Source organism: Amblyraja radiata, chromosome 2, assembly GCF_010909765.2.
Source record: "Amblyraja radiata isolate CabotCenter1 chromosome 2, sAmbRad1.1.pri, whole genome shotgun sequence".
Lineage (NCBI taxonomy): Eukaryota > Metazoa > Chordata > Chondrichthyes > Rajiformes > Rajidae > Amblyraja > Amblyraja radiata.
This window is the reverse complement of record NC_045957.1, coordinates 125,275,441-125,286,504: the sequence shown is the minus strand read 5'-3', so window position 1 is coordinate 125,286,504 and position 11,064 is coordinate 125,275,441. Positions and strand designations below refer to the sequence as shown.

Genomic DNA, 11,064 nt, shown 5'->3' with positions numbered 1-11,064 from the left:
GGGTAATTGAAGAGTGTGTGTGGGGGGATCGAGGGAGCCGGGCGCGGGCCGGGCACTGGCACTCTATACTCATGACTGTGTAGCTGGTCATAGTGCGAACTTCATCATCAAGTTTGCTGACAACACCACTGTTGTGGGACGTATCACTGATGGGGACGAGTCAGAGTACAGAAGTGAGATTGACCGACTGACCAAATGGTGCCAGCACAATAACCTGGCCCTCAACACCAGGAAAACCAAGGAACTGATTGTGGACTTTGGAAGGAGTACGATGGGGACACACAGTCCAGTTTATATCAACGGGTCGATGGTGGAAAGGGTCAAGAGCTTCAAATTCCTGGGCGTGCATATCTCTGCAGATCTCTCCTGGTCCGAGAACACTGATGCAATTATAAAGAAAGCACATCAGCACCTCTACTTCCTGAGAAGATTATGGAGAGTTGGTATGTCAAGGAGGACTCTCTCGAACTTCTACAGGGGCACAGTAGAGAGCATGCTGACCGGTTGCATCATAGCTTGGTTCGGCAACTCGAGCGCCCAGGAGCCGAAAAGACTGCATAAAGTTGTGAACACTGCCAGTCCATTATCGGCTCTGACCTCCTTACCATCAAGGGGATATATCGCAGTCGCTGCCACAAAAAGGCTGGCAGCATCATCAAGGACCCACACCATCCTGGCCACACACTCATCTCTCCGCTGCCTTCGGGTAGAAAGTGCAGGAGCCTGAAGACTGCAACATCCAGGTTCAGGAACAACTACTTCCCCACAGCCATCAGACTATTAAACTGAACTCAAACAAAAATCAAAACTTTAATAGCCAATTGCACTTTATCTGGTTATTTATGTGTGTATATATATATTCAATGGTATATGGACACACTGATCTGTTCTGTATTTATGCCTACAATATCCTGTTGTGCTGAAGCAAAGCAAGAATTTCATTGTCCTATCTGGGACATGACAATAAACTCTCTTGAATCTTGAATGCCCAAAGATTAGGATGGAGAGCTTTGAAGCGGTGGATAGAGCTCTTCAAGATGTATGCACCAACACTAAGCCTTTCGGCGGCATTCTTACCATTTGTTGTGGCTATTTTAGACAACTCCTTCCTGTAGTGAAAAGGGGAAATGCTGCTGATGTTGAAAATTCCTGCATCAAGAAAACCGACTTTCACCAAGTTTCAATTGCATACAAATATGCGATTGAGAGGGGGAGAAGGCGACTATTCCACACCGACCAACATGCCCCATCTACACTAGTCACAGAGTCACAGACACAGGCCCTTCAGCCCAACTTGCCCACATCGGCCAACATGCCCCATCTACACTAGTCACAGAGTCACAGACACAGGCCCTTCAGCCCAACTTGCCCACATCGGCCAACATGCCCCATCTACACTAGTCACCCAGCACGGAGACAGGCCCTACAGCCCAACTTGCCCACACCGGCCAACATGCCCCATCTACACTAGTCACAGAGTCACAGACACAGGCCCTTCAGCCCAACTTGCCTACACCGGCCAACATGCCCTGTAATTACCGGACTCATATACGTATAAAGATACAACATATCTTTAATAAACACTTACAGCATTGGATATGCAGTACATTACATGTCCGAGCTGCTACATCTACTGCCTGAAGTAGGCGAGTTCTTAATGTTATAAAGCATGTACTAGGCAGGGCTACTACTAACAAGCACTATGATTAGCTAGCATGCTATAGTCAATCTACATCTCTTGTAGAGAATAAAATAAACTACGGAGCCTTAAGCAATATACCGAAGGGATGCTAAGAATATGACAATAGACAATAGGTGCAGGAGTAGGCCATTTGGCCCCTCGAGCCAGCACCGCCATTCAATGTGATCATGGCTGATCATCCCCAATCAGTACCCCGTTCCTGCCTTCTCCCCATATCCCCTGACTCCGCTACTTTTAAGAGCCCTATCTAGCTCTCTCTTGAAAGCATCCAGAGAACCGGCCTCCACTGAGGCAGAGAATTCCACAGAATATGCTAGCAGGATTATACAAAATTCCCTTATCTAACAGGTGGCCTGCAAGCCCGTCCAGCCCTCGTGCGGTAGGAGACCGCCTCAACTTCTTTCGCGGGAGAAAAAATGGGGTATGGGAGTGGGGGCACGACCGGCGGCCTGGCGGAAATAGCCCCGTCCACTTCCACCAGGTACGAACGTGGCTCTTTGGACGGGCCGTAAATGTGCCTTTGTCGGTTTGCAGGCGAACCACTTGTCCACGTGCCAGTGGTTTAAGCGGCTTGCTGGACTTGTCGTAGAAAGGCTTTTGTGTGTCACGTTTAAATTGCAGTTGCTTCTACTGATAAAGGTGCCCTTGCTGCAGCATATACTTATTCGAAAAGGAAGTGTTACATTTGCGGGGGTAATATTCATAAGAGAGAGAGATGCCCTGCTCGAGGGGCAACATAATAATTGTGGCAAGAAGGGACATTATTCTAGAGTATGCAAGTCCAAAGCAACTACTAAAAGTGTGACTGCTGCCATGTACACGCCTTCTTTATGTGCAATTACAGCTGCATTTCCTCAGAGCTAGTCTCATGCAGCTACAACGGTATCCATCAATGGCCATACAGTTAATGTACTACTTGATTTTGGCAGTTCAGAAAGTTTTATAAGTGAACAAGTTGTGTCCCGACTAAATCTAACTATAATTCCTTCAAATAGAGAAATCTCGATGGCTCTGACAACTCTCAATACTCAAATGATTGGATCTTGTATTGTAGACTTTATTCTGAACAAAACTAGTTATAAATCTGTATGTTTTGGTATTTTGAAAAATTTGTGTAGCGACATAATTCTAGGTCACGATTGTCAGAAACTGCACAGATCACTTCAAATAATGTATGAAGGAACTATGCCTGATCTTGTATTGTCAAAGCCACCAGTATTGTGTGGTTTTTCTGCTGCATCTGTTGAATGTTCTTCATTGTTCACTAATTTATCCTCTAAGTGCAAGCCAAATGCTACAAAATCAAGACATTTTAGTAAAGATGATAGGAGCTTTATCAACACAGAACTAACTAATCTTTTACGAGAAGGTATCCTAGAACCCAGCTCTTCCCCTTGGAGGGCACACGTAGTCGTGGTTAAGGACCCCTTGGAGAGACATAGAAAGAGACTCTGCATTGATTACTCTCAAACTATAAACCAGTTCACGGAGCTTGATGCATATCCATTACCTCGTATAGAAGAGATTATCAATACATTAGCTAAGTATAAGATATTCTCTACTTTTGACCTAAAAAATGCTTACTACCAAATTCCTTTGAAGGAATCGGAGAAGAAATACACTGCGTTTGAAGCAAATGGGAAATTATATCACCACTGCAGTTCCTTTTGGTGTAACTAACGGCGTGGCTGTTTTTCAGAGAGAGATGGACAAACTTGTTGAACAAGAAAACCTTAAAGATACTTTCCCTTATCTTGATAATATAACTATTGCAGGAAAAGACCAAGCTGAACATGACGAAGATGTACAACGGTTTTTAGATGTTGTACATTCTAAAAATCTAACACTAAATGAGGCTAAGTCAATCACATCAGTGTCGTCAATTAATATTCTTGGTTATTGGGTTGGAAATGATATAATCAAGCCTGATCCAGTAAGACTCCGCCCACTCCAAGAGATACCTGTTCCAGCTGCATTAAACTCTCTACGAAGGGTTCTTGGGATGTTTGCATTTTATGCTAAATGGGTACCAAATTTTTCTGACAAAATTCAACCTTTGATTAGAGTAAAATCTTTCCCTCTTGACTCCACAGCAATTGGTGCCTTTACTTCTTTAAAGAAACAATTGGAATCTGCGACATTACACGCCATCGATGAGGATCTCCCCTTTGTTGTTGAACGTGATGCCTCTGATTTAGCAGTATCAGCAACATTAAATCAAGGAGGACGACCAGTGGCTTTCATGTCTCGTACTCTCCAAGGTAGTGAATTGCACCACCCACCCGTCGTAAAGGAAGCTACAGCAATTATTGAAGCAGTGAGGAAATTGAGTCATTTCCTTGCTCGCCTGCATTTCACTTTGATAACAGATCAGCGTTCAGTAGCTTTTATGCTGGATAATCGGAAACGAACGATGATTATAAACAGTAAAATTCATGAATGGAGGATTGAATTATCTGCATATAGTTATTCAATTGAGTACCGCCCTGGTAAGGATAATGTTGCTCCGGATACATTAAGAAGAGCATTTTGTGCCTCTGTTCATTCTTCTGCACTCACTGATCTTCACAATGGGCTGTGTCATCCTGGAGTCACTCGTTTGTTACACTATGTTCGTTCCAAAAACTTACCTTTCTCTACAGAAGATGTGAAGATGACATGTGCTTCATGTAGAATCTGTGCTGAATTAAAACCAAGGTTCTTCCGTCCTGAAGAAGGAAGATTGATCAAAGCTACTCAACCTATGGAACGTTTGAGTATTGACTTCAAAGGGCCTTTACCATCCTCCTCTCGAAATGTTTATATACTTACCTTAGTTGATGAATATTCGAGGTTTCCATTTGCCTTTCCTTGTCCAAATATGTCAGCTGCTATGGTTATCAAATGTTTAGATCAACTGTTTTCATTCTGTGGATTTCCAAGTTACATACATTCTGATAGGGGCATCTCATTCATGTCAAAAGATTTAAAAGACTATCTTTCTAATAGAGGAATTGCAACAAGTAAAACAACACCATATCATCCTATTGGAAATGGTCAGGTTGAGAGGTATAACGGAATCATTTGGAAAGCAGTGAAACTGGCTTTAAAGTCAAATGACATGCCAGATCAGCATTGGGAATGTGTTCGACCAGATTCATTACACTCCATCAGATCTCTACTGTCAACTGCTACCAATACTACTCCACACGAGCGGTTCTTTAACTTCAAACGCCGTTCTTCTACTGGTACTTCTCTGCCATCATGGTTGACTAGCCCTGTGCCTGTGTTGCTTCGTCGGTATGTCCGAATAAATAAGAATGAGCCTTTTGTTGATGAAGTTGAACTGACTGATGTCAACCGTTCTTATGCAACTATCAAGCATCAGGATGGACGTCAGTCAACTGTCTCACTTTGTGACCTTGCACCGTGTCCGTCTTCTCCATCAGCTCCGTCACTCCTTGATAACACTGATCGAGAACTTCCTCCAACACTCCCATCATCCCCTATGGAAACTTCTATAAGTAATTCTAATATTGTAAATCTAAATAACAATATGAGTGAAGTTGATGACCAAGCAATGTATGTACCACCAGCTATTGAAACACCATTATCTCCTGAAGCTCCAGTGCTGCAACAGTCATCAAGACGTACTAAACCTCCTGACCATCTCAACTAATAAATAGGAGGGGAGAATGAAGTGGGCGCATGTGCGATACTTTTCCAGAGTGTGCGTATGTTCGGGGTATTTTCGGGCGGGAAAGGCCTGCGGAATCAGCCACGTTTGCCAGACCCTTCTGAGTTTATGTATTAAAGAAATAAGTTGCTTAAAGCTTAAATAAAGTTAAGTAAATTACGAGTGGTGTAAAGTTTCATTTGCCTCACGACACCGGCCAACATGCCCCATCTACACTAGTCCCAGGGTCACGGAAACAGGCCCTTCAGCCCAATTCACCTACACTGGCCAACATGCCGCATTTATCTGTCCATCCATCCATCCATCTATCTATCCTGCCTTCTCATCCTTCTAAACTCCAGAGTGTACAAGCCCAGCTGCTCCATTCTCTCATCATATGACAGTCCCGCCATCCCGGGAATTAACATTGTAAACCTACGCTGCATTCCCTCAATAGCAAGAATGTCCTTCCTCAAATTAGGGGACCAAAACTGCACACAATACTCCAGTTGTGGTCTCACTAGGGCTCTGTACAACTGCAGAAGGACCTCTTTGCTGCTATACTCAACTCCTCTTGTTATGAAGGCCAACATGCCATTCGCTTTCTTCACTGTCTGCTGCACCTGCATGCTTAATTTCATAGACTGATGAACAAGGACCCCCATATCCCGTTGTACTTCCCCTTTTCCCAACTTGACGCCATTTAGTGATCTGCCTTCCTGTTTTTGCTACCAAAGTGGATTACCTCACATTTATCCGCATTAAACTTCATCTGCCATGCATCTGCCCACTCCCCCAACCTGTCCAAGTCACCCTGCATTCTCATAGCATCCTCCTCACAGTTCATACTGCCACCCAGCTTTGTGTCATCTGCAAATTTGCTAATGTTACTTTGAATCCCTTCATCCAAATCATTGATGTATATTGTAAATAGCTGCGGTCCCAGCACCGAGCCTTGCGGCACCCCACTAGTCACTGCCTGCCATTCTGAAAAGGACCAGTTAATCCCTACTCTTTGTTTCCTGTCTGCCAACCATTTCTCTATCCATGTCCGCACTCTACCCCCAATACCATGTGCCCTAATGTTGCCCACTAATCTCCTATGTGGGACCTTATCAAATGCTTTCTGAAAGTCCAGGTACACTACATCCACTGGCTTTCCCTTGTCCATTTTCCTAGTTACATCGTCAAAAAGTTCCAGAAGATTAGTCAAGCATGATTTCCCCTTCGTAAATCCATGCTGACTCAGACCGATCCTGTTATTGCTATCAAAATGTTCTGTTATTTCATCTTTTATAATCGACTCCAGCAGCTTCCCCACCACCCATATCAGAGGGAGAGAGAGAGGGGGAGGGAGGGGGAGGGAGGGAGAGGGAGAGACTCAGAGAGAGACAGAGAGGGAGAGACAGAGATGCAGAAGTGCAGAGTGTGGAGTTTCTTTAAAAAAACGTTAACTTATAATTAAACAAACAGGTTCACTTCTTAATAAACAGACAACTCACAAAGCGGTTTGTTATCCAATTCAAAACTTTACTAATTTTCGGCCGATGGAAGTGGCAAGGATAACCCCAGCCAAGTGAGCAACACAGACACTTGGCTGTCCGCTCTCCACTTCCCTGAACACAGAATTACATGGTATTTTACTGTTCTTTTGTCACCTAAGCACATTAAAAAGACATTCGTAATGGTCAGAGGTACAGTGAATACACATTACAACAGGATGCGTCTGAGTTTGTCTCTTGTCAATCATCAGTCGCATCAAAGGCATCTTGTCATGTGGTACAAGGCAGTTGCATATCAAAGGCATCGGACATTGGTACAAGGCACTTACATGTCAAAGGCATCGGACATTGTCTCAATACCCCTTACTGGGATTAATCTGGGTTTCCTCTCTCATCAATTGGTAGTCGCATTTCAGAGTCATCGGTCATTGTCTCAATACACAGCAACCTGAGGCAAGTCTGGACTTGCCTTTCTGTATCAATCTACTGGAGTAGCAAAGCAAGAATTTCATTGTCCTATCTGGGACACATGCCAATAAACTATCTTGAATCTTGAGTAAAGCCTGCTTTGAGTAAATATAAGTTGTAAGCTGGCCCAGGAATCCATTTAATATATTCTTATATTTTTAACATTATTCAGCCTTATCATTCCCTCCTTTTTATCAATTTTGATAACAATTACAGTCCTTGCCGAGTACATAAGAAAGACCATAAGCATTACAACAGACAAATTAATAGTACAATTAGTAATACAATCAATGCATAGTGGACAATAATTCCTCAAGTTCTTCCAAACATATTACATGGCCACCAACCTCCCCTGGAGCTATAATCATGGAATTCAGCTCCTACCTTCCTTATTTTAGCCACTTCCATTCTGATATGGGCAGCCAAGTTGGTAATGTTGGAGGAAGCATCGGGAATAAGAGTACAACATACCCGACCGATTATTGCGCGTCCCTCCTTTTTCTGCTAGGATAAAATCTAAGGCCATTCTGTTTTGTAATACTACAGTTCTCATAGCTACCATCTCAGCTGTTACCCCTTATACCTCCTCCTGTGTTGCACTCAAGGAGACAGCAGTGGCATTAGCAAATGTCTCTATAGTGGAGGTCATTTTAATTAGTTCGCGTGACATTATTATACTACCATAGGACGGGAAGAGGATCATAAAAATTGCTCAGCCTTCGCTTGGAACTCCCCGTGCGCTGGTGTAACTGGTTCATGCTTCTCATGTGTGTCACCACATATGCAGCACACCAACACCCTGTCACACACGTACTGTTTCCCAAAAATACACCAGTGCCTTGGTTGTGGCAAAAACAGGTAGTATTAACTGGCCTGTGCGGATCTCTTACTATCTGTAGTCGGGGTATATCTGCTGTGCTTGTCATGTTTGATTCCAATCTTGTTTAAAGGGAGGTGTGTACAATCCTATATTTAAGAGGGAGTTAGATGTGGCCCTTGTGGCTAAAGGGATCAGGGGGTATGGAGAGAAGGCAGGTACAGGATACCGAGTTGGATGATCTGCCATGATCATATCGAATGGCGGTGCAGGCCAGTAGGTAGCTTCCCCCCACACTTCAGGGGGTAGGTGGGTGCAGCAGCTTGTCCTGTACAGCAGGCAGTGAACAAAGCGAATGGCATGTTGGCCTTTATAATAAGAGTAGTCGAGTATAGGAGCAAAGAGGTCCTTCTGCAGTTGTACAGAGCCCTAGTGAGACCACACCTGGAGTATTGTGTGCAGTTTTGGTTCCCTAATTTGAGGAAGGACATTCTTGCTATTTAGGGAGTGCAGCGTGGGTTTACAAGGTTAAATCCCGGGGTGGCAGGACTGTCATATGCTGAGAGAATGGAGCGGCTGGGATTGTACACTCTGGGAGTTTAGAAGGATGAGAGGGCATCTCATTGAAACATAAGATTGTTAAGGGTTTGGACACGCTAGAAGCAGGAAACATGTTCCCGATGTTGAGGGAGTCATAGAACCAGGGGTCACAGTTTAAGAATAAGGAGTAAGCCATTTAGAACAGAGACGAGGAAACACTTTTTCCTCATAGAGAATGTTGAGTCTGTGGAATTCTCTGCCTCAGAGGGCGGTGGAGGCTGGTTCTCTGGATGCTTTCAAGAGAGCGCTGGATAGGGCTCTTAAAGATAGTGGAGTCAGGGGATATGGGGAGAAGGCAGGCACGGGGTACTGATTGGGGATGATCAGCCATGATCACATTGAATGGCGGTGCTGGCTCAAAGGGCCAAATGGCCTACTCCTGCACCTATAGTCTTGTCCATTGACTCTTGCCGCTGTGGGTACACCGGTGCTGCCACAGCCTTGCCACACTCAGCACACACTAAGGGTCTCTCTCCGGTGTGTATCCGCTGGTTCCCCCACAGTCTCCGTGCGCTCTTGAAACGCTTCCCGCAGTGGGAGCAGCCGATCGCCAGCATGGGTCCGCCTGTGCTGCCGCAACTCCCGCGAGCTGTCGAACGCCTCCCCGCAGTACGGGCAGTCGTAGGGCCGGCCACTGGTGTGCACGCGTTGGTGAGACAGGGCTTGGGAGGCCGTGGCAAAGTGCTCTTCACACACCGGACTGGGGACGGGACGGTCGCCGGCATGCATCTGCTGGTGGGACCGCAGCTTGGCGGATTGGGTGAAGCCCTTGCCGCACTGGGCGCAGATGAAGGGCCGCTCCCCGGTGTGGGTGAGCTGGTGAGACAGCAGGCTGGTGGGGCGGGTGAAGCTCTTGCCGCACTGGGCGCAAGTGTAGGGCCTTTCCCCGGTGTGCAGGCGTCTGTGTATTTCCAGGTCCTTGGAAGTCTTGAAGCCTTTGCTGCAGTCGCTGCAGGTGAAGGGCCGCTCACTGTTGTGCACCTGCCGGTGATCCAGTAGCTCCGACAAATAGGCAAAGCCCTTGCTGCAGTCAGAGCAGCAAAACGGCCTCTTGTCGGTGTGGGTGCGCTGATGGGACCGCAGGTGATGGGACTGGGTGAAGCTTTTGCCGCACTGGGCGCAGGTGTAGGGGCGCTCGCCGGTGTGGGTGCGCTGGTGCTCCAGCAGGTCGTTGGAGCGGGTGAAGCCCTTGCCGCAGTCGCTGCAGGGGAAGGGCCGCTCCCCGGTGTGCACGAACCTGTGCACCTTCAGGCCCATGGACGACTTGAAGCATTTTCCGCACTCGGAGCAGGTGAAGGGCCGCTCTTCGCTGTGCACCCGCCCGTGCTGCAGCAGCCCCGGCAACTGGGCAAAGCTCTTGCTGCAGGTGGAGCAGCCATAGGGCTTCTCACCCGTGTGCAAACGCCGGTGGGCCTTCAGGACATGCGCCGTTTTGAAGCTCTTCCCGCACTCCAAGCAGTCGAAGGGCCGTTCTCCCGTGTGCAACAGTCGGTGGTCCATCAGTTCCTTCGTCGACTTGAAGCGCTTGCTGCAGTCAAAGCATTCGAAGGGGCGTTCTCCCGTGTGAACCCGCCGGTGGACTTCCAGCTGGCTCGGGCTAGGACAGGCCTTGCCACACAAGTCACAATCATAACGCTTCTTGAGGCCCGTCATGTGGTCCTCCATCGAAGCTCTGCCCCTCGAAGCTCAGCCCGCACACCGAGCAGATGGGGGGGGGGGGCTCACCGGCACCCTGGCCGCCCACAATGGCCACTCACGTCCCCGTCTCTCCGTCCACAGCAACGGCTCCTAAACACTGCAGGAGGGGAACACAATGTCAGGTCTGGGCGCCCTCTGGTACTCCGACTGTAGCGCCCTCCACTACGACCCTGTATAACTGCAGTAGGACCTCCTTGCTCCTAAACTCAACTCCTCTCGCTTTGAGGCCAACATTCCATTCGTTTTCTTCACTGCCTGCTTACTTGCAGTGCTGGATTGCTCTAATTGTGCCCACTAATCTCCTATGTGGGACCTTATCAAAGGCTTTCTGAAAGTCCAGGTACACTTCATCCACTGGCTCTCCCTTGTCCATTTTTCTAGTTAGATCCTTGAAAAATTCCAGAAGATTAATCAAGCATGATTTCCCCTTCGTAAATCCATCCTGTTGCTGCTATCCAAATGTGCTGCTATTTCATCTTTTATAATTGAATTCAGCATCTTCCCCATCACCGATGTCAGGCTAACTGGTCTATAATTCCCTGTTTTCTATTTCCCTCCTTTCTTAAAAAGTGGGATAACATTAGCTACCCTCCAATCCACAAGAACTGATCATGAATCTTGG

General features: G+C 46.6%; 1 protein-coding gene across 1 annotated transcript; it reads right to left on the bottom strand.

Moving 5' to 3' along the window:
* Positions 1-6,997: 6,997 nt before the first annotated feature.
* Positions 6,998-10,409, bottom strand: LOC116985363 (zinc finger protein 2). The gene is made up of 4 exons (XM_033040126.1): positions 10,136-10,409; positions 9,716-9,768; positions 9,246-9,521; positions 6,998-7,015 (listed from the first exon to the last, which is right to left on the bottom strand). The coding sequence occupies exons 1-4, from the start codon at positions 10,407-10,409 to the stop codon at positions 6,998-7,000; spliced, it is 621 nt and encodes a 206-aa protein (XP_032896017.1).
* Positions 10,410-11,064: the final 655 nt, after the last annotated feature.